The sequence below is a fragment of the Monopterus albus genome, unplaced genomic scaffold, assembly GCF_001952655.1.
Source record: "Monopterus albus unplaced genomic scaffold, M_albus_1.0 scaffold29.1, whole genome shotgun sequence".
Classification (NCBI taxonomy): Eukaryota; Metazoa; Chordata; class Actinopteri; order Synbranchiformes; family Synbranchidae; genus Monopterus; species Monopterus albus.
This window is the reverse complement of record NW_018127909.1, coordinates 2,285,520-2,308,862: the sequence shown is the minus strand read 5'-3', so window position 1 is coordinate 2,308,862 and position 23,343 is coordinate 2,285,520. Positions and strand designations below refer to the sequence as shown.

At 39.2% G+C, this 23,343-nt stretch overlaps 2 protein-coding genes across 2 annotated transcripts in view; both read right to left on the bottom strand.

The window, feature by feature from the left end:
- dnah6 (dynein, axonemal, heavy chain 6) overlaps positions 1-17,320 on the bottom strand; it is a 58,295-nt gene extending 40,975 nt beyond the window's left edge. The window contains exons 1-31 of the mRNA XM_020596207.1: positions 17,223-17,320; positions 16,790-16,858; positions 16,432-16,502; positions 16,142-16,321; positions 15,371-15,712; positions 15,096-15,230; positions 14,879-14,981; positions 14,722-14,788; positions 14,331-14,517; positions 14,106-14,210; positions 13,866-13,973; positions 13,637-13,723; positions 13,420-13,540; positions 11,875-12,026; positions 11,374-11,526; positions 10,933-11,184; positions 10,648-10,776; positions 10,355-10,468; positions 10,100-10,243; positions 9,732-9,887; positions 9,398-9,448; positions 7,658-7,747; positions 7,433-7,552; positions 6,581-6,761; positions 5,943-6,039; positions 4,646-4,874; positions 3,647-3,811; positions 3,147-3,257; positions 2,867-2,992; positions 2,550-2,705; positions 2,127-2,288 (exon numbers count right to left, since the gene is read on the bottom strand). Of these exons, the coding sequence (XP_020451863.1) occupies positions 2,127-2,288; positions 2,550-2,705; positions 2,867-2,992; positions 3,147-3,257; positions 3,647-3,811; positions 4,646-4,874; positions 5,943-6,039; positions 6,581-6,761; positions 7,433-7,552; positions 7,658-7,747; positions 9,398-9,448; positions 9,732-9,887; positions 10,100-10,243; positions 10,355-10,468; positions 10,648-10,776; positions 10,933-11,184; positions 11,374-11,526; positions 11,875-12,026; positions 13,420-13,540; positions 13,637-13,723; positions 13,866-13,973; positions 14,106-14,210; positions 14,331-14,517; positions 14,722-14,788; positions 14,879-14,981; positions 15,096-15,230; positions 15,371-15,712; positions 16,142-16,321; positions 16,432-16,502; positions 16,790-16,844 (4,149 nt within the window). The 5' untranslated portion in view covers positions 16,845-16,858; positions 17,223-17,320. The remainder of the gene's footprint in view (positions 1-2,126; positions 2,289-2,549; positions 2,706-2,866; positions 2,993-3,146; positions 3,258-3,646; positions 3,812-4,645; positions 4,875-5,942; positions 6,040-6,580; positions 6,762-7,432; positions 7,553-7,657; positions 7,748-9,397; positions 9,449-9,731; positions 9,888-10,099; positions 10,244-10,354; positions 10,469-10,647; positions 10,777-10,932; positions 11,185-11,373; positions 11,527-11,874; positions 12,027-13,419; positions 13,541-13,636; positions 13,724-13,865; positions 13,974-14,105; positions 14,211-14,330; positions 14,518-14,721; positions 14,789-14,878; positions 14,982-15,095; positions 15,231-15,370; positions 15,713-16,141; positions 16,322-16,431; positions 16,503-16,789; positions 16,859-17,222) is intronic.
- A 1,145-nt stretch (positions 17,321-18,465) lies between these two features.
- sclt1 (sodium channel and clathrin linker 1) overlaps positions 18,466-23,343 on the bottom strand; it is a 19,730-nt gene continuing 14,852 nt past the window's right edge. Inside the window, 9 exon segments of the mRNA XM_020596189.1 lie at positions 18,466-18,681; positions 18,796-18,827; positions 18,830-18,890; positions 19,539-19,617; positions 20,248-20,444; positions 21,716-21,908; positions 22,104-22,246; positions 22,408-22,482; positions 22,630-22,701. Of these exon segments, the coding sequence (XP_020451845.1) occupies positions 18,622-18,681; positions 18,796-18,827; positions 18,830-18,890; positions 19,539-19,617; positions 20,248-20,444; positions 21,716-21,908; positions 22,104-22,246; positions 22,408-22,482; positions 22,630-22,701 (912 nt within the window). The 3' untranslated portion in view covers positions 18,466-18,621.

The following is a 23,343-nucleotide window of genomic DNA, read 5'->3' as shown; positions in this document are numbered from 1 at the left end:
TAACTGTTTTATGTTAATCTTTTTAATGCTACACATTTCTAAGCCACAGCAGAGGCCAACACATAAAACCAGTGGTGAGTCTAGCCTGGCTAAATCAAATCCCTGTCCAACTCTAATGCATTTCAGGTGCCTGCCAGCAATGCTTAACTAAAGCAGACATAGGGAGAATAGCTTCCAGCTGTCTTGTAGATATGCACTTTAGGTTCTACTGACCCCAAGACATTGCACTATTCAACATTAAATTAAGGTTAAATGCCCGATCTGAAATTTGGTGGCTTGTGAAGTACATACTATATATTCTTATAGAAATGATGGTTCTTATTTAGGGATGAAATATCAGCATTTAGTATGTTTGTCAATGATCATAACTGATGATAAGTGAGTGATGTAGTGTACATACACAGAAACAACAAATAATTTAGATGTATGAAACCAGCTGTCAATCTGTTCAGGGGTGATAGCAAGATTCAGCCCTTTGTGGTCGATCTTGAATTTCAATTTGTTAAGATTTGGTTCAGAGACCAGACCCTCTACTATAAATAATGTCTGAAAACAAATGTCTAGAAAGACATACACACATTTAATACATTTTAGACGATTGTCAGCCAAATATAACACCTTTCATCAGGCTAAATATATAATACACACAACCATTTAGAACACTTATGCTGCTCAAATGATGGGGTAGACAACTGTTAAAGAAAGATTTCTTTAAAAAACCCAGAGGAAAAGCTCTGCTCTGGTTTACTGTAAGACAATGTTCAAGTTGCCTGCAACTAAGGTTGCAGAGGGCATTCGGCTTGAATGCTTTTGTTATAGTGCCATCTGTTGGCATCAGCTAGCAGGCACAGAGACACAGCATCTTCCGGTGAATAAATTCCAAGGAAACAAGACAGTACCCAGAGAGTGCAACCTCTGCTAAGGGCAACTCAGTTTGCACATAATGCCATAAAAGTAATAATCCTATGATAGTTTGACCCTTATATATGATTGTGTGACCATGAAACCCTACTGCTGGCATTTGATAGGATGCTGATATCATTATTAGTTTGAAAGTTATTCAGTTCAGTTTTATTGGTAGGCTATAGCACCAATTCACAACAACAAGGGCATAGTAAGGTCTAGACTTTACAATATTATAGGAATAACCCACAGACATTTGCTCTTTTGTTTAGAGGTCAAACAGTGACTTCAGTGAGTACCTTCTAATAGAGCTAGCTTGGTCAGATAGTGAGCACTCACAACCATAGACACATACATATGTGTCTATACTCACAACTCTAAAAACATCAGTAGCAATTTTTAATTGCCATTACCTAGACAGACTAAATCTAAGTGTTTACTTTATCACCTGAAAAATGTCAAAACTTAATAAAATAGCATAATACCAGTCCTACAGATGAAAATGATAACAGTTTTAAGCCTGGCTCACAACCTCTGTCATCAGGTCGCTGAATAGAGCAGATCTTTTCTGAGCTGTGGGCTGTCACCTTGCTGGACTCGCTCAGTCTCTGTCTCATACAGCGGGGTGAACTGAGTGACAGCACTCAGTTTCCACTGACTATGAATGAACAGCTGTCATTGACTCAGAGATTTGCTTCTGTATGTGCAAGAAGTGCTCAGCAGTGCAGCCATGCACTTTGATCACAAGGGGGCTCACATACAGTTAAGCCGTCTTTGCAGCACTCACAGTGGTGAAGAATCTTTAAAATATCCCTGTATCCAAATTATGACACAGATCAGCACCAAAATCTATTCCATTGTTCCATGACCCAAACCCATCCACCCATCCATTATCTATAACGCTTATCTTGAAGAGGGTCATGGGGGGTTGGAGCCAATCCCAGCTGACAGTGGGCGAGAGGCAAGGTATGCCCTGGACAGGTTGCCAGTCTATCACAGGGCCCACACCTTACCTCTCGAACGAACCTTTGGCATAGATTAAACAAAACTAAACAAAAAAAAACACTTGCAATCAGAGTGAAAATTGATGAAAACAAAAGGAGAATGCAGAGCATGTAAGTTTAGCGGTGATGGAAGAAATTAAAGGAACAAATTATTAAGTAGTGAGTGTGAAAATAAGCAAAAAAAGTGTAATAAGATAAAAACTGTTGAACATGGCCAACCTTATAATCAAGCCCATCAGAACAGTTGAAGACCACACACTGGATGGCCAAGGCTTTAGCCAGGTCCTTGGTGGTCTCTGTTTTGCCTGTCCCTGCTGGCCCAGTTGGAGCACCTCCCAAGTCCAACTGGAGCGCCCCCATCAGACACAGGTAGCAGCGGTCCTGCCCATTGGAGCAGGGTAAGAGATACAGAACAGGTGGGAGATTTAGGTGTGACTTTTTGAACAAAACTGAAAAATACAATAACACAACATCCTGCATTTCTGTTCTAAACTTGCACTATAAGATAGTGGCTTTATGAAGAATCGAAATGAACTAAAAGAGAGTCTATGAATATTTGCCATAGTGGAAGCTTGTCTAACTGATGATAAAATCTGTGTTTGCAGTTTTCATGTATATCTTTAATGTTACATTTTGTGTTACCGTGAGTGGAGTGATGACCAGTCTAGGGCAGGCACCCAGGTATTCATAGCCGTAAATGTAAGTAGACAGAGCCATTGTGGCTACACAGTTATCCAGGTCCAGGTCCCAGTAGTAGCGTAGCTGTCTCTGCCATTCAAAGTGAGACTTAGTGTCCACCTGACAAAAAAGTTGACATTACTTTAACGTAGTGAGCTGTTAGAAATCTTTTTTATACCCCTCAAAGTGTCCAGTCAGTACATTCACCTATCACACCACACCACACCACAAAAAGACTATAAGAAGACAAGCTGTTTGATAATGTTCATGCGCTATCGTACCCTCTGCCGGACTAGATCTGTGACAATGTCTCTGGCATGGACATTGATGGTGATAAGGGCAGTGATGACATTACGATGTAAAGTAGGCAGCTGCCCACGTACCAGTGCTGCCAGGGCATTCAACCTCTGGAACACACACAAACATTCTTGGGTTAATACATTTTAAGTTAAACAGTAACAATACTTGGACACACACAAGTGTTGAATTGTTTTCTCAAGTCTAATTTTTAACCACACAATAAAGACAAAAGCAAGCAGTAGAGTAAATAATGTGGTTTACATCAAAGCTGGTATATTCAAATTCCTGCAGAGCAGCAAAGTGGTCGTGGTCTCCCTCCAGACATGCCTCCATGTCCCTGCACCACATCATCTGTGAGATGGTCAACACCACCTGGTGGCAAACAGACTGATGGTAAATCAGTAATAGAAACAAAAAGACTAAGCACCAAAGAGCATCTGAAATGATGGAAATCAATTACAAAATCTAAGCGAGGTTTAGACATTAGCAATGATTTTAAGCATTGGCTGGTTCCTTGAAGTGACAATCAGAGAATTACAATAGTTCTCACAAAATAATATGTTTAAAATTGTGGTTTATTGGTAACTGTAGCTTTAATGATGCCTTGGCATTTTTCCATGCAAATCCTGTAAATGAAAAACTATACAGTCACCCTCAAGTCTGCTCCTCAAAAAGTTTGAAAAGCACTGATTCCTAACTTTACTTTAATGTGTGTGTGTGTGTGTGTGTGTGTGTGTGTGTGTGTGTGTGTGTGTGTGCACCTGCGATGGATGTCCAGCCACCACCCATTCCTCCCTAGACTTCACCTGGTAGTCTGCAATGGCTGCCTTGCTGAGGCGTCGTAGTGAGGAGAACATGGCCTCCTCCACTTTGCAAAGCCAATCTTCCACATTGCCTTGTGCCTTCACACCTTTAGTGAAACCCACCTACACTTACACACAGAAGGACATGCTTGAAGTTACGGTGAAGAACACGAATACATCTGTATTGTCCTTTCTATTAAAGGTTCACAGTGATTTATTGTGAGTTCCCTCAGTCTTTATTGACCTTTGTAACTGAAGAAGTGAAAGAGTGATAACTAATACCCCTTTGTGGCCATAACTGACAAGCTTGTCAAACAGAGTGGGTGAATAAGCAATCAGCACAAGCAAAATTGCTAGGACACTCAAAGATGTTTCATCATCCTTGCTGCAGAATTTGAGATGCCACAAACAACTATATCACTATGATAGCTGTTAATAATTTACACCTGAGGAGGGACTGGACTGCATCTGGGTACAAAGAAACTGAAATCCACAGCAGAAACAGCACAGACTGCCTGTGGTGGAAGACAAGACCCACCAATCCCGCACTAGTGGAATTAGCTGCTATCCAATTTTTCTGTGTTTGTGACAAATATATTCATAAAGAATTATATACTTTAGTATTAAATTATTGTTTATTCTTTTAATCAGTGCTAATCAGAATTTGGTATGTCCCCTGTTTACCTTAATCATACCTTGAAGAGGTTTTTGCATAATCTGAGAATCTATTTTATTCAAGCTCTCCTTTAGGGTAGTTAAGTAGGAGGAAAGTGGTGTCACTTAATATGACTGATGTGTTTAATTATTGTTCTAGTTAGTAAGGAAAGTAAAAAACAATGGATTTCTCTTTCTCACTCACTCTCTCTCATTAGCAGCAAGAACTGAAACGAGAATAACAGGGAATAAAACAGCCTGACAAAACAATGACCGAAGGTGTTGAGGTTGTTTAAACTGCACCTTTTCTCCCTCTGGAGAAACCATATACAATATGTCTTTGGTGTATATGGCTTCCTGTTCTCCAGCATCCCGTACAATTCCTGTAGCCCCAGGCGGTTGTTCATGCAACACAGCAAACTCTAGCTGTTTAATAGCATCAAAGCACTTCCTGAGATGGGGCTGCACGGCCTGAGGGTTTCTTGTCTGAGCCAAGATCTTTAGAAGCTCATCATTGGATAAGAAGTAGAACCTGCAGATGACACACAAATAATGAACATCAAAACAGTCAATGCTACCAATCAGCCATAGTGTTCGTTTGTTTCACAGGGCTCACTGGGAAGAGATGTTTAGAGCAACAGCTGGTAAACTGTTAGGGGGACTCAACCCATCACAAATTACCATCAGGTAAGTAAAATATTGCGGCACGTCAATTTTTCAATTTAGTGGTGTATTTTCCAACACTGACTATGTAAATCATCACAGCCGCACCAGTGTTAATTTGAATATACTGCCACTTACAATGACTGCTGCCTGTATTGAGCATGTGTGGACCAAAAGAGAGGAAGAAAGTGTAAGTTTAAGGCGACTGAACTGTAATATGGCTGAAGAAATTAAAAAACATATCTTGGAACTGCAATCACATAGTTTTCAGCCAGTCAAATCATTTTTTATTTTCTTCAGTAACTTAAGCATGGTTTCACCTAAATGTCTGTAAAAATCCCTCACATTCTCCTCCTGTGAGCAATGCAATTTACAAGCATCCTCTCTTTCCTCAAATGTGTTCTTAACTCTGACGAGGACTCAAATGAATAACAGCTGCCACGCTGACAGCGGGGCTGCAAATTTTACACCTGCTTTCTCCTCATATTAAATTTCACCTGCAATTCCATCTGCTGCAATGGTGATAAATCAGGCACTGAGGGTATTTGTATAAATTTCCATTCTGTCCTCCATTATTTTGCATCCTTGGGAACACCTTAAAATATCACGAGACCAAATGTGCAAATTCCTGTGTTGCCACTTTTCTTCTTGTTCTCCAGCACAAAACCCCACTACGACTACTTAAGAAATATGAACACATGCAGTTTCACTTTTTAGTGCCAAAGAATGAGCCCCAAAATCTTAAATATCCTACACAGAGCAAAATATCATGTACAATTAAACTCTTAAATATCTAATTTTGTTTGTGTACAAAACAAATAACCAAGAAAAGAAGCAAAAACAAAGCAAACAGTTTAGAGTGAATAAAAGAAGATGACATATGATGTAAAAGTTTCTTTTTCTAATATTGTATGTGATAAACCAGGCATGTGTATACCTGGGGAAGATGACTCTCTTGGACTCCAGGTAGGCTTCCAGACACTTCTGTATCTCATCCAAAAGAGCATTGTTGTGCTGAAAAGTCTCCAACAGATCTGTGTCGGATAAAACAAGTTAATATTCCGTGTGACAATTGTTTTACCTGAATGAGAGTACATGTGACTGTGTGTCTCTCTTTTCAACTCTCTGCATAGACACTGATTGGCCACTTTATTAGGCACACCTGTACAACTACATGCACTTCAATGCAACACTTCCACCTTAACATCTGTGTTTATGAAGCTCAAAATGCCTGAGTTTTTGGTGAAACTGTCAGAAATGTATAAATTCCATTATTTCTTTATTACTGAGGTCAAAATTAAAAGTGATGTTGTACAGGACTACATTCAGAAGCATATGTAGCTGGGGAGGACAAAAATACAGAGACACCTCTGAATATAATGTAGGCCAGTTAAACACCACCTTAATAATAAACATAGAACTGAATTTATACATTTATGACAGTTTCACCAAAAACTGAAACATTTTGAACTTCATATACACAGATGCTAAGGCGGAAGTTTTGCACTGAAGTGCATACAGTTGTGCTTATCAAAGTGGCCAGTCAGTGTACATAACTATTTTTCACCCTTCTACCGGGCTGTGTCACTGCTTGAAGGGCATTGGGCATCTTCTTGACCCTTGCCATGATCTCTTTCCAGGACTTGTCCACCTTAAGAAACATCTTGGACTCAGCAGGCAGCTGCCATTTGATATCTGGGGCCAAGAAGATACCCTCTAGGTATAGCCAGTTCCTTTGGCATGTAAGCCACTCATCCTGGAAAAGAAGGGTGAAAGGGGAGATAGCAAAGAAATACTGTAAATATAAGGGCAATGACAATGTGTGTGTTTGGGGGGGATTAAATAGGTATGGAAAAATAAAACAATAATAAAATGAATAGTAAAATAATAAGATGAATAATATGAACAAACTGTAGTCTTAAATATGATACTGTTGTATCTACTTACACTCAGTTGGGAATTTATTTGATAATGCACTCTAATAACCCAGTTCCAAAAAAATCCCTTGCACATCTTTCATGAAGGTGATAAATTTAGAGAGGTGTTGATTCAACCGTGTAATCATTTTGGAGGCTGCTCATTTTGTGCTGCTGCTGAGCTGAACTGCATTATACAGAGAGGTTTTTCTGTTATTTAGCCTAGACTCACAGATATAAATGGATGTAGGTATGAAAGAAAGGAGGATTTATTACAAGACTGCTATATTAGATTGCATTAATTTTAGTTAGGTGTTTCTAATAAATTGTCAACTGTGTAAATAATAATCTCTAATGAAATATACTTTGTTCTTCAGCCACTAGGGGGGGCTACTGTCTAACATTTGACACCAAATCCACAAATGCTTTAGCCAAACAGACAAGCCTAAGAGAAGAATTACTTGGTGCTGAATGAAATATCATTCTATGACATTCTATTTTAAGCATTTACCAGTGTTTGGCTGAAGAGGGTCAGCTGCCTCAGCAATTTGTCCACCCTGCTCTTGATGGGACCCACATACTGAGAAGATGCCACTGTGCCCACATTTATTATGCTGTCATCCAGGAGTAGCTTTGCAGTAAACAAACATAAAAACACACAAACATTCACAATTAATACAGTGCAACATTACTGGTGCATTAGAACACTCTGTGCGTGAGTGCTGCATATTACTACCTGGATATCATCCGTGCCACCCAGGATGAACACTTCTTTGTCACCATGAGACAGCACAGTGAACTTTGTGGTCTTCCACACATTCTCCACCTGCATGGCTCATTGAAAGTGCAAAGGTTAAATAACGTGTACTGTACTGCATTCCTTAAATATGTTCTTGCTTGTGTGTATTGTGTCTGTGTTCTCCCAACAACATAAAATGTAGGGAGAAGAATATTAGACACAACAAACACAATAACTCTGTGCTTAGCTTCTGGCAGGACTGGATGGAGCATAAGTTAAAAGAATTAAGTCTGACTGGCAGATAAATATTCACACATTGCTATCTGAGTTGTGCTTCATTCATCAGATCTGAGGTTTGAATACTAGCATGCATAGTTTTTGTATGAACTCTCCATTCAGCGTGTGCGTAATAGAGTACAATCTAACTCAACCATTGTGACTACTAAAACTGGAAGAAAAAAAACTACATATAAGTATAGAAAACACAGTGACCACGTTTTCACTTTCTCTAGAAACATAAAGTCAACTTAATGCGACAATTAGACATTTCTGACAATAAACTTATTTGTTATCCTCTTACATTATACAGTATCTGCTTATTTAGCACAAAGACTACAAGTTGGGAGCAACAGCTAGCCCAGCTCTGTTGGAAGGTAAAATAAAACTGCCTACCAGTACTTCTAAAGCTCTCTGACACAAGGGCTCTCAACTAAGTGTGACCCAGGGACCATTTTATGAAGTAACTTTAGGACCGCTGTTGTGCACTAGATAAACCGGATTGGCACAATTTTAATCCTGAAAGTCACCTTGGCTTTACTAAATGTTACATATTTGCATTAATTTGATTACTGACAAACAATAAGTAATTACTTGGAAATGAGCTTAAAAAAAACATAAAGATTCCTTTAGTCAAACTACATTATTGAATGCATGATTAGGGACCATGCTCCAACATATTCTGTCTTGTTTGTTTAGTCTGTACAAAAATTAGGCTTATATTTCATGTTTGGACAGAATCCAGTCTGTTTCCCCCTGCTTCCAGTCTTGGCAGCATGTTTGTGTTGCCATATATCTGGCTACTTTTGGCACCTCTGTACTTGCTCCAAAAAATAAATAAATAAATTTCTTTTGTGAGAAGCCCGACTGGGCTCTCCATCACAAAACATTTGGTCTGCTGTGGGAGAGATGTTTTTGCTTTTACAGGAGATAAGAGAACTAATTTGAAGCGTCTGTAATTAATGCCAGCCTCTACCATATACAAAGACTCCAAATCCAACCATGCCGCATCCACATGGCACCAGTCACAAGCCACAAAAACACCAAAAGTTACAACAACACAACTACTGAACTTGTGCTGTGTGTGTCAAGTTCTCAAAGTAGGCATTTCCCTGGGTCCAGTACTGACTGCACTTTTTTGTTGTGTGCTTTTGTGTGTAGTGCTTTACTTGCAGCACCACTCTGCTGCTTCTAGTGATGTGTTGACAGTTGTTTCCAAAACAAAAAGTAGGTGACAAATGCTGAATTTTAAAAGGCAGAAATTTCTGTATTTGCTAAGTAAATTCTTGAGTTGTATGAGTCATCAAACTGGTACTGTATGTGAGCACCAAATGGCATTATCAAAAGCAGCTTGTATTTTTCAGAGAGGAAGGTAGTTTTCACTTATACCAGTTTTTCTTTCAGTAGGTATACAGATGGACATACAATATCTTTATACATATCCACAGGTAATCCACACACCTTTACAATAATGGTCTCCACTGATGCCTCTCCTGAAGCCTGTCCTGACACCTAAAAGTCAAGAGTTGTGTTAATACTGTTTATCCAGGTGACATGTAAAGATGACTCCTTGAAGAAAGTTGTGTATTTGTGTTCACTTATGTACTTCAGGCCTTGACCTCACTCTAAAGTCAAAATACTGTATGAAGAAAGGATTAGTATGGCGCAAGATAGAAATTTAGATTAGGTAAGGGCAAGCAGTAGTACTTGCAACTTAATAATTAGCAGTAACCAAAGTCTCTCAAGTATAACAAGAGAAGCTCACATTTATAGCTCTATGTACAGTATGCGTTACCTTCTTTATCTCCATGCCATAGGAGAAGGCACTGAGCTCCTCCAACACAGCCACAGTAAGCTCTTCCACATTCAAGGGCATACCCAACACTGACTCAAGGGTCTTCCAGTGTTTTGCCTTCATACACGGGTTCCGCAGATCAGTGATGACAGGGAGCTGAAAGAAAATGCATGAACATCATTTAGACAGAGTCACAAAGCAGTAGTTTAGAGCAGACTGGCTAAATCAACAAGAGCTGTTTGCTGATCTTTTTTTTTTTAATGTGGAATCATTTCAAGAAGAGATTTATGATAACATTAATTTTGTTATTTATATCAACAACTATACACATTAATGTCAGTCACTACAGAACACTTTGCCCTACCCACCCTCTGCTTCATAATTTCCACCTTGTCCTTCAGACATGGCACTACATTGTTATGTGGCAGGCCCTTCTCCAGCTGGTTGACGTATTTGCTGTATTTGTTGACCTGTGAGCTGAACTGCTCCATGTCCAGCTGCTGAAGTGTGCTCTGGAGAGGAGTGGACATGGCTGAATTCAGTAAAGCTTTGAAGAGAGGAAGAGCTGCTGCATGTTTGTTCAGGCTTACAAAAACAATGCACTCGTGGGGGGTGCCTCTCACCTGCTGCCAGTTATCCTGTAAAGAGTCCCATTCCTCTAGGGAGTCCCACAGCAGCTGCTTCAGCCTACACTCTGCAGTTAACTCCTCCAGGGTGTCAAACTTGGTCACCTCCACCTTTATTCAATAGAAGACAGATGAGGAAAACAAGTGTGGGTTGGGCTGGCAGGCTTGTTTGTTAGTAAAGTTTAAATACTGTAACACAACTTTTTCACCAATACAAAACAGTTTTATGACTTGAGCCTATATGTTTGAAGGAAGAGTCTTTTTTTTAACAAATTATAGATATAATTTACCTTGAATTTCTTCTGATAAGACATGTAGGTGGATGCCTGGGCCTGCAACTCCTCTATAGAAACCTGGATCTCCCTGAGCAGCTGACGCACTTGGGATGGATCTGAATTGATGTCTAAAATTTGTGGATCCTATACATGAAAAACCACAAGGCAAACAAATGAAAACAGAGCAAAGACATTTACATGAACACACCTTCAGTAACAAGGCTCATCATGGTATGAAAAACATCCTGCCACACTATGTATTCTTGGGATGGGTGTAAAGAATGTATACAACTTCTTCACCTGTGACTTCAGCTTGATTGTCATGACCTCATGGTTCAGCTCCTGTATGTCCTTGTGCAGGGAAGTGAAAAACTTGTGCATGCTGGAGTCCTTCGCTGCCACCGCCTTATCAGTGGCACTTTGCAATGAGTTAATGGAGGGTTGCAAGGTGGTGAAAACAACCAGATCCTCAGGTGGCGTGGGAACTGAGTAGATGTTAATGAGATTGTACATCTGACATATTGTCTCCTGCTCTTTCTCTAACACTGTAATCTGGCAAGGGGGAGAAAAAGAATGCTGAAAGTGTACAATGTAGCAGCACAGAGTCAAGAAAAAATTAGGAAGGGAGACATGACATCGATATAATGTAAAAAATAACCCTTTTGTTGTAAAATATATATATATATATATATATGTATAAAAAATAAAGAAACTGCTATTAATGAGAAATGTACATCTTACCCTCTCCTGTATCTCATCGAGGAAGATGAGAGCATCAGCTAACTCAGATGTAGTAGAGGGAGTGAATTCTAGTTTGAACTGAGCCTCATGAGCCTCAGCAATGACAGCATCTAGCTTCTTCCTAGCCAGCTGGGTGAGCATCTCATTGATGACCTGGAGCACAGATTCAAAGTGGAATCACTACAAGCTGTATTGCTCATAGTAGATCTGGTTGTACTGGAAAGTATTTCTTCCAATTAGGTCACACAGTGGACCACTAGACCTTACTTATATTTTCATTTCAGTGAGATTTAATTGACCCAGAAAGGCCTCACTGTCCCTTTGTTTCAATCAATTGTAAATCAGTTATGCTTAACCCAAAACCCCAACTGTATTTATGCAAAAATTGCTGCATATTAAATCTATTTCAACATTTGTCAAGTATCACTGTAATTTTAATCTGAAGATGGCTATGTCTGTGTGTGCAGAATCTGCATGCACATGCAGTATGCTTGTCCTCACCTCAAGACAGCGGAGGGGGGAAGACACAAGCCTCTGTTTGAGCTGTGTTTTGTCCACTAGCAGTAAACCAAGATGCCTTTTCTCCTGGATGGCTAAGGCCTCCTTATGCTCACTATGGTATACCTCCAGTGCTTTTTCAAAGAAGGACAAACCTGTGAGATGACGTCAACTGTAATCAGTCTAAAACAAAGACTCATGCTTCACAACACAGGTATGTTTGTTTACTGATTGTCTTTCAAGCTTTATTGTTTTTTTTGTGACTGGATTTTATTAAACAACTTCTGCTTTTCAAGGTAAACAGACATAGAACTGTTTCAGCTGCCATAACTGCACAAGATAGAAGAAAAATGAAACAATTTAAATATACTGGAACAAACACATTCATACTCTACCCTCTTCCCTTCCACATTCTCCATCAGTTTTTCCCACTTCTTCACAAGTGCACTAATAAAACCGTTATAATGTAATAATGATGATAAAGTCCAGTAAAATGAAAATAAGGAAAAATGACGATTGATGACCTTGTGCTATTACAGTACCAAAAGCATGACATCAGTAGGTTCCTATGATTCCACAGAGAGGCATAAACACATATACTTAGACCTACAATTTCATTTTATAACATAAAATAACAAAGAAATGCAAGTGGCCTCTAAATCAGGTTAATTTTACAGTTTTCAAATGGTATAGTAGGGTGTGATTTTCTGACAGTGCTGCTTGTGAATGCGAATCAGGCAGCCTGCCACACTACACCAACAAGGAAATGTTTCTAAAAGAGGTTCCCTTTATTTGCATTATAATGCATTAAATTCAACTTGATCAAACCTCTGACAAAAAGAATTTCTTTCTTAAATCTGATTTTCTTGTTGCAAAAGATCCACAAACCTGTAAGTGGTCATTTGTACCACAGACTACAAAATAAAAACAATATGATATGGTCTTTAAAGGTACACTATGAAGTTCCTTTTACCCTTAAAGCACTGTTTGGGGTAATGTTTTGATAAATTGATCCTTGGTTGTTTTTTTTTTATATCACACATGTGACACACATGCATGTGCATGAGCACATCGGTGACACAATGCATATTCCTGTTGCTAATTATTACACTATTCTTCTGATTGACAATTTATAGTATGTAGCAATGAGCCAACAAAGGTAATCAAGAAGAACACTGCAGGCTAGCAAACAGTAGATGTAACTAATGCAAGATTTAAAATAATCAAAACATTGGCTTTGCAAGTGTATTTAGGTGAATATTATTTAAACATGACTTGTGTTTGTTTACTAGAAAACACAAGAAATTCTGGCACAGTGAACATTGAAAACTGTTTTTCCTTGAAAATAAAAAGATCCTCCCTGGAGTAATGATTCATCAAAGGAATATTTAGGTTTTTGTCCATAATTTGTTGTGCTTATAAGTGTCTAAAATATCTTTCCAATAACAAGGCATCTTTTTTTTTTATTAAAAAAGCACTATTCTCAAATGAACTGCTCCTTGTGCCTTAAGTGAGAGATGTGTAACAAAAGTAAGGTCTGTACATCACCATGATCCTGTTGCCGCAATGCATCCAGATCCAGACTTTCATTCTCCTTACAGAACAGTCGAAAACATTCAAACTTGTCTGAATACACTTTTGCTGTATCAAAGGCAAACCGTAGTGACTCCTAAGGGGAAAAGCAAATCAGGCACATATGTATACAATACTGTATAGATAAGATTCAATCTCCAGAGATAGAAGGCAGGGTAAAGTAAAAACCAACCTTAATGTTTTGGATGATGCCTTGTAAGTGGCTATCAGTCTTCATGATGAATTGCAAACTGGGGCCATGATATTTAATTTCTACTTTCTGAAAGTTAACAAACATACATAGACACAAAGACTACAGTATGTTACATATGAATGGGAGTGTAAAAAAGCAATCTATTTTCAGCATATCAACAACATTTACAGTACCCTCAATACACAGATTTTATCACCATTTTTTCTACCTGAAACTCTAGAGGTTGCGTCACTGAATCAAAATCCGGCTCTCCTGAAAAGGTGCTAACTGACAACATCGTCTTCTTAAACCACCCAATGATCTCTGCAATAGTCTCCTGTAGGAAATAAGAGCAGTCATAAACAGCAGCATACACATTCTGTTTAAGAATATACTGTAAATAGGAATTACATGAATAATAAACAACCTAAAGTGAAAAAAAAAAATCATGACAATTTGTATAACAAACCTGAAAGTCCTCTTCAGAGGGTTCAAAAGTCAAAGCATTTTTGTCCAGCACCAACTCACACATGAACATAGGTGCAAGAACATGGGAAGTTTCTGACTCAGCAGTCTAATAAAGAGACACACACCAACAAATCCAAACTCAACATTGGTCTTTTTCTGTGTGATAAGTTTATTGGTAGATAATAATTACAGTGGCTTTATTATCAATACTGAAACACTGCCCTACCTTCTTGTCCATCTCTTCATCAGCATGGTCAGCTGCAGCCTCAGAGTGCTGGTTCCAGCTCTGAATAACAGAATGGCTGGGTGTCTGACATATCTGCTCCTGGAGCATAGCCAGTAGTTTGGCCACTGTATTTACCACTAAGGTATGCAAGGCACTGAAGACCAAAGAGTCAACAAGACGGATGAAGCTGAGTAGGTGAGGGAAAGATTTTTGAATATTCATTTTAATATTAATTCACCATGTAATTTACAGCTGTGCTGCTGTTCTATTCAAGTCCCAATAAGCTATGTTATTTAAATGGAATTCAATCATCAGTAATGTCCATGTTTATTCCTGTCTTGTCAAATTGTTAAATGTCAAAATGTCTTCTGTAAATAAGAAAATTGCTCACCTGACATTGCGCTTACAGAGAAATGTCTTCTTGATCTGTACAAGAAAACTCCTGCGCAGTCGATCATCTGTGTCAAACGGAAAGCACTATCAACCTTTTAACATTGTGGTCTATATATGTACATTCAAATGAGTTCATATGCGCTGTATGTACCTACATGGGCTACCAGATCTGGTCAGAGGTTCCATCAAATAGTTATGACACGCACAAAGTATCACCTCCTTTACCAGGTCACGAAACTTCTCTAAGTCATTCAATACCTGATGAAAAATGAACAAATAAGGGCAATGAGTGTCTAATGAACACACAAAGACAATTCATGCAAATAGTCTTCAAGCATCTGGACAAATGTTTGTATGAATGCAGATTTGCACCTCTTGCAGCTGTTTGAACTGGGTGTCTTTGAACTCCCGTAGTGAATAAGTGTGTTTTTTCTCCATGTGACACAAGCCCATGTCACTGATTTGATTGCACATTTTTCTGATGTCTATTAGTGCAGGCCCTAGAGACTGTAAACCATACACACATGTTAATACAAAGTACTCACATTAATTATTTAGTGGCCATATTTAGAGTGTATGGTATTCTACATTCAAGATCACTGAGACAGATAAAGAGAACGTCCTGATTTCAGTTTATACATACATACACTGACAATAAAACTGTTTTGAAGAACCGTCCTGGCCAAATGAATCCTCTTGGCACGAACTTTAGTGCGCCAGACATAGAAGGGTTTCCACATTCTGAAGCGGGCAAAGAAGGGTATGCGAAACAACTTGCAGTGGTAGTTATACTCCTCTTCCCAGTGCTCAGGGCTCATACTGTCAAACTTGTCGTCACATACCGATTCCACACCTTGATGGCTGATCATGAGAAACTCATCCTTACTGTACTCATAAATCTTAACTTTGGAGGGAGTGTCCAGCTGTCCACCAATCTTAATGGGAAAGTACCGTCTGGGGGGACTAGTGGTTGATAACGCACAAGACAACTGAAGAGTAGTGGAGAGACAGAAACAAAGATGAATATTCTCCTGCAAGTAGCTCATTTAAAGGAAATTAACAGTGAATTTGGAGTTTGAACTAAGCTTTTCTTGACAGAAGAGCCTGATTCTCCCCAAGGCTACTTTTTTGTCACCTTTTTCAGAGAGGTGAATGGGTAGCCTAGAAGCTAGATTAATTCATTTATTTATCATTCATTATTAATTTGGCAGACATTTGTCTCCACAGTGCCATACTAGTGCGGTTCAGATGCCACCATTTTAATGGTGGTCTTGGGTTTAAATTTTGCCTGCCTTTTAGATTTATGAAATAACATTGTAGTACTTTTGAGGAACATGTCCATCATGTTCCTCAAAAGTCATCATGTAGATATATTTTAAGTAAGGCTTGTTCTCATCTCACCCATATCTATCACTGACCTTGGAAGTGGATTGCAGAGGAGGAAGGCGGACTGGTAATTGTTCACGGCGCCTGTGTGACTGCTCTATTTGTTGAGATGGAGGTGACTGAGTGTACCAGCCAGGAAAAAACATCTGCTCACGGGCTTTTAAGTGGTTTTGGCTGGGTTGTATCCGTGTTACACGTCTCTTCAGCACAGCCTACATTAAGGGAAAGAAACTGACATCTAAGATCCATATCCACAAACTTTAATTACTTTGAGAACAGGGCAGTGTGTAAAGTGCTAAATTCAGTTTGATCTTAGTCTCACCAGTGGGTCTTTACCATGGACTGGGGGCCTTGGTATGATGGTGGAGCTCTGTAGTTCAGGGAGCTTGTGCTCTGTGACAGGGCATCAAGTGGAATGTAAGTTCACCTCTGACATGACTTAACTAGAACATTGCCAGTATTGAGGAAACTACTTTGAAAATGTAGTTTTGCAAACTATCAATTACCTCACACTGGAAGAAGTTAAACTACAGCAAAACTACTCCAGCAAGAAATGCAGTTTGGTAAACTAAAGTTACTTAGAAAAAGTAGTGCAAACGAGTTTGCAAAAAAAAAACCGGTCAAACTGAGAATGAACATGTGATACAAAACTAGAAAAATACTATATTAGCTCAGCCTACCTCTGGACTCATTTTCTCCGCTTTGTAGAGCGGCCCTCGGAGATGCTGAGGCCATGTGTCCCCGGGGCTCTGAAGCAGTGAAAGAACAATATACAGTAGTAGTGCAATAAAGTTGTAACGTGGGTTTACAAGTACTGACGCGAACGTTATTTATATTTTAGCAAATACAAAGCAGAAAGACAGCATGTATTATCTAACTTAACTTTGCTGAAGTTTTCAAAACAGCATATGTAAAGAAGAAGTGACTATGCGAAGTTGGGGATAAACCTGATATTAACGTTATCTTAGCTAATCCGGGTTCACGTCAGTGGGTTAATATAGTTTACAAGAGTTAATGTCATGTCAAACGATAACGTTGCTGGTAAATCTTTCCAACTCGTTTCATATCTGTAGACAGTAATATTGAAAAAGCATGGTTTTCAAATATGCCTACCGTATCAAATATTAAGGTCCAAAAGGTTTGTTTTTTCATATAACGCTAACTCTAAAGTTATGTAATTAGCTTTCTAAAACAAGATGTCATGCTGTTAGGATTGCCGTTAGGATTGCCGAACAAAAGCATTGGTTTATTATTTCCTAGCAACAAAATACTTTCCCGGCATGCAATGCAGCCAAACAAAGGCACGTTGGCCCGGAGTTTTTTTTTTTTTTTTTTTTTTGCACCCGGGTAGTTGGTCAATGTTAGCGTTAGAGCCCAACATTTAAGAATAGATTATAATGGAAGTGAAGTCTGTTTCGCCGTCTCGCCTGGTAAGCGGACGTTAGTAGCCTGCAGCAGGGAACGGTAGCAACAAGCTGCAGTCAAGACGGAGAGTTGAGGAGCATAACTCAAAAAGTAATTTACAGATTTAGATAGAATTATTTGGATTGGTAGGGTATGGCCCACAGAACAACTGATTAGATTCTGATGCTGATCCATATCATAGTTTGGATGCAGGAACTTAAAATGTATTCACCATTGTGAGTGCTGCAAAGGCTGCTTAACTGTATGTGTCTCACAAAGTGCACAGCTGAGCTACTGAGGATTTCCCAGTAAGCTTTTATACAAGAAATAATGTGCTGTATATTACAAGTTTTCCTACTGAAGGAACTCACTTGATGCCATGATTGAGGCTGCAATGTGTTAAGGACTAAACATTATCTCAGTCTGCATCAGTTTTGATTCAACCTCTTGCACTAAACATCGTCTTTAAGCATCAGTTTTGATTCAACCTCTTGCACCAAACATCGTGCAAGAAACACTTGTTTTCAGCTTCCGTGCTCATGCAACATTTAGACTTCAATGAAAGTGAAAATCATACCACTAGCCCAATGGACCAGCCACTCACACACAATACTACAATATCTTCTTGGCAGGGAGGGGGAACAGACTGGGGCACACCCTCTAAGGAGTGGGGCACATTTGGGAAATGAGTTTAAAAAATAAAAGCTATATCATAAGCTTTTAGGAGATAGTACATTGTGTAATATAAGTGTTTGTTCACTCCACACAATTTTATGTATTTTGATATGAAACAATATCAATAAATAACTGCCACTCATAACTACAAACAGAGCAGAACATTTAACCTGGCCCAGACTTAACCAACCAGTTCCCACTCCATTCTAATAATGACCAGAGTCCATTTCCAAGGTGTTTATTTTGAAATAATTTTTAAAAAGGTAATTTTTACATATTACACTTGAGATATCTTTCGATCATTACAAATAAAATGCACAAGAAAATGTAAGAACAGTGTATGTATTTTTAACATTTGGCCAAAATCTTAAAATCATATTAACAAAAACAGATGACTAAATTATTTTTCATACAGCACAGTACTAAGCTGCCATTAATCAGTCTCTGGATCAACAATGGTTGTTTTCTTTCGTTGTGGTGCCAGTATACTCAGCTGTTAAAAAACAAACATATGACACAGGGAAATAAATAACCAACATCACAAGGAAACAGGGAATAAAATATATTTGTCACCATTTCTCTATGTTGGGCACACAGTCACCCATACCTGTTGCGTAGCAGTAGTTGCCCTTTGTTCAGCTGCGTCAGTTGTCTTTGGAGATGACTCATCTTCGCTTGACACTCTGCTAGCTGCCTCTCATACTGTACAAACATAGTTACTTAAAGTCAAGCACACAACCGTCACTGTGTTTATTTTAAAACACACTCATGTGCCAAGGAACAAACAGTGGTGGCACAGTAATCACTATCCATTATCACATACATATCCTTTTGTCTGTGGTTTTTAGATGTGGGTTCTACATTAAAAACATACAGGGACTGTTTGTGAGTCCTCTTATTCATTTGTGCATTCTTTTTCTTCTGAACTTGTTTCAGTTCATGGTCTATTCTCTGAACCTCTGAATGAAAACCAGAATCACAGATGTCTGTCAGGTCTCGTCACACATATTTCAATCCTTCTACAGGTAAGTATTTATTACTTACCACATTCATGCAGTACAAACTGTTGGTGTCCATAAGATACACTATGTAAAATTAAACTTTCCCTCACCAGCTTTGTCCCATGGCTTATAACCTAAAGTAATATTGCAGGTTTCCAGTACAATGCCTTCTTGTCTTTTTGGAGTTGTCTGTGCACACTATTACAGATATTTGCACAGGCTAACAGAAGCTCATCAGCGAAGGATAGCTTCTCCCACCCAGTAGAAGGCTCTCTCCTACAGTGCTGGACAAGCATCTTACATATCCTGTCAACTGAACAGAAGTGGTGTGTCTCTGTGTTACATATACCTCAGCTATGGTATTGTGGTCCGTTTCAAGCTGCATTTGTAATTCATGTGAACGCAGCTTGTGCCGATTCAGTTCTGCCCTGAAACAAAAACAAAAGATTAGAGCCAACCTAGAGCTAGCCCACCTCCCACAGCTACAAAACACATTTATAAAGCTTTGTTTTCAAGTGCTTCAGCATGTTTTCCAATGTATTTCCCACCTATCTCGGTGTAGTAAAGCTGTGGCTGAGGGAAAAACAACTTCAAGTGCTAAGTCAGTGTTTCATAAACTGTTCTTTGGTCCTTCACCTCATCTGTTGCTCAGTCTTTGATCCAGTCTGAGATACAACTGGCACAATGAAGTCCTTAGGCCATGAGGCATTTTTAGGCAGGTAGGACTATTTTTCCTCGTTTAACAGAAAAACCCTTTGTATTGCACTTTAAAGAGTATTATATGAAATGTGAATTCATATATTACATCTTATTTCAGATAGTCCCACATTGGGAATCAGCATTACTGTTATTTTCACTGCAGTCTATCACTGTACACTTCATTTTGCTGGGTTTATTGAACCAGAAATTCTCTGCCTACATAATACATTAATCTACACAATCTATCTTAAGAACCTAAAATGACATCCTTTTGGTCCGAAAGTACATTTCTCAGCTTGCATTTTGTACTCGTCTTTCCTTTACTTAGCAATACTAAATCTACCTGTAGGGGTTCTTACTTAAGGCTTGTGATTTTAGTCTCAAAGGCCTGAACCAGATTCTTGGCCTCATCTTTCCAGCGCTGAGTGCTTTTCTGCTGTGCTGTGAGGAGGCGTGTCAGATCAGCACTTGAGGTTCGGCTGCTCTCCTCAAGCTCCCTCACCCGTGCATTGAGTCCCTGCTCTTTCAGGCTGCACTCCTGTTCCATCTGTGACACCTGGAGGAGGGCAGCAGAGTGATGAGCTTTGTGCACATGAGACTACCCTGCTGGTCTAAAACTCTCTGAAACAGATGAAGAAGATTCACATGTCCGATCTTATGTGAACTAATAAAACGTGGTGCTACAATATAGTACTAGTCAGTATTTTTTATACACTGCTGCAGTTCCCTGGAGCAGTGCCCCCAAGTTAAATAAAGCAACTGTCATCTGAGAGGGGTTTTGTCAATTATGAGTCAGTATTCTCCGTTTCTGCGTCTTGTCCTAATTGTGTATGTGTTTTGTGTACATCAGTTCTGCCTGATTTACACCACCTGCTACATGTTCTTCCGTTATCTACTGGGGACCACAATGGAAATCTATTAATATCACTTTGTGCAAGCTGGACATGTATGCCAACCCTGTATTTTACTGTCTATTTTCTGCTTTGAACTTCTGCAAATTATCCCACCACTTAAATGTTTCTAAGTGTTCTGCTTAGTAATGGCTTTCCAGGTGTTGAACCAAATGGTTGTTTGGCAAACACTTGTGATCTGCAGACTGAACAAATACATTTTTCCTTCCTTATAGATTTCATCTTTCTTTTACAGGTGAAGATCAGTCTACTTGTAGTGAGAACTACTCAGCCAGTGAAAATAGTTGTTCAAAAGATATGAAGTTGCATTTTGAGAACTGTAGGATGCAGGGGATTTGAAAATGAACCTATACTTTGGACTAAAAGTCAGGATATTTTGGCCGCTGCTGCAGCAATTGTGATCATTTGTTTTAGTTATGATTTGTAAATTTTTAGCCTAATCTTCAAGTGGACGGCAATGCCAGTCAGTCAGTCAGTCAGTCCACTACTTTGGTCCAGACTGAAAATATCTCAACACACCACTGAATAAATTTCCATGAAATGTTGTTACCCACCAAATCTAACATGGTTTCGGTTTATTTTGTCATGAAACAACATGTGCCAAAAGTGTAGACATGGCACTTATTGGTGTGAAGGTGGATTTGGGTGGGAACCATGTGTTGTAGTACAAAGACAAACCCTTGTATCGACTTCAGCATCTCACTGGTCAGGCTGATTACAGTGCAGAGTGCGTCTTGCAAATGTTTGGTGCCTAAAGTTTGCTCTTTTACAAATGTTTTAAGACTACTGGCTTCATTTAAATTTGTTTCTTACAAGTCTTCATGGAAATAAATAACCCTTTAGTGCAGGCCAACTTTGCATATAGTGGCATGTATTGTCCTGCAGTGTTACTTTCTTCCTTTTGTTCAATTACTACCTGTTGTTTGGCCTTCTTTTGGATCAGCACACTGGCCTTGCGTAGCTCATCCATCTCCTTGCGAAGCTGCAAGTTCTCTTGTTGCAGCTGGAGCCGCTCCTCGCTGACGCTGACACAGTCCTCCCGGGCTGCAGCCAGAGAGCCCTGCAGCCGACGCACTTCCTCCTGACAACGCGACAGCTCCTCAGTGTAGCTACAGATGCATTGAGACAGGGGGGAGGGAAGTGTGAAAGATATTTTCATGCACACCATCATTAATCGCAGCAGACAAGAGCCACAGAGTCATACACCCACAACTGTGCATGCTCCAAGAGGTGAGAAGGAGCAGAGTATAGGTAGAGAGGTTAACTTCCTGCCTATAAGGCTACGTAGCAACTATCCCACTTACTCCATCTCCATCTTTTTTAGTTTGTTCTGGGTGGCTTGCAAAGTTAGTCTCATATCTTCCTTCATCCTCTCTGCATCTAGACACCTCTGATGAAGAGTATCAATCTTCCTGAACTCGGGCTCTGCCCTGCACTCTTTATACACCTTGAACAAAAAAAACAAAAAGACACAGGAAGCATTAAAAAACGTTAAAAAGTTGCAATGCCTGAGCTCCTGTATAAAACCATATAACAAAACACTGTCAGAATCTGGACTTAGCTATGATGGCCTCTTTCATTTTGTGCTTTCGATACTTTCAAACATACCTTCTCGAGTTCCTCCTCTACAGCTTTTCTCTCTCGCAGCAACCTTTGAATCTGAGACTCTTTATCTGCACACTCCTGCAGAGAGGTGAAAAGAGAGAACAAGGAGAGTCAGGGAAAGGGAGAGGTGGAGACAGAATGAAAAAAATAAGCAGAAAGGTAGAGTAAAAAGGGATTTAGTGTGATTTTTAAAAGGAAACCATCCTTAGTGGAGTAGGTTCTTACCAGCTGCAGCACCGAGAGCTCCTCGGCCATATGATGGATTTGAACATTGCACTGCTTGCGCACATTTTCCACCTGTTAAAGTTCAAAGGTTAAGTCAAAAAGTGTGGAAAATGATCCATATGGAGAGTTTTTTTTTACTCTTGGGTGGCACAAAATTAACAGTCTCTGGGGCTGTCAATATTTTCCTGTGTGGAACATTTACTGTATTTACAAACCGGCTTTCCAGTTTGTCAATTAAGCATTTGTCTTTAATACTAAAGATTCTGGGAAACAGAAAAAGCTGGCTGTTAAAAGAAATGGCAATAAAGTTTGAAAAAGCAATAGTGCAATAGATATAAAAACAAATGTGAATGCAGAGGAAAAAAAAGTATGAGCATGAGAAAACAAAGATCAAAATGCAAATATACAAGAAGCAGTAACTTTGCAATGTATTCGCTGACTTGAATTTTCAATAATAACTTTGATTTGCATTCTCTAGTTAGCAGTTGGGGAAAAAAAAAAAAAACTTGATGGACAAAGGTTTTAAAAGAAATATTGCTATAGGGATGTCATGATGACAACAGCTCTATAACAATCCTATTACAATGTTAATATTCAGGTGGTGGAGAGTTCCTGCCTCAAGTGGAGGAGTTCAAGTATCTTGGCGTCTTGTTCACGAGTGAGGGAAGGATGGAACAGGAGATTGACAGGCGGATCGGTGCATCTTCTGCAGTA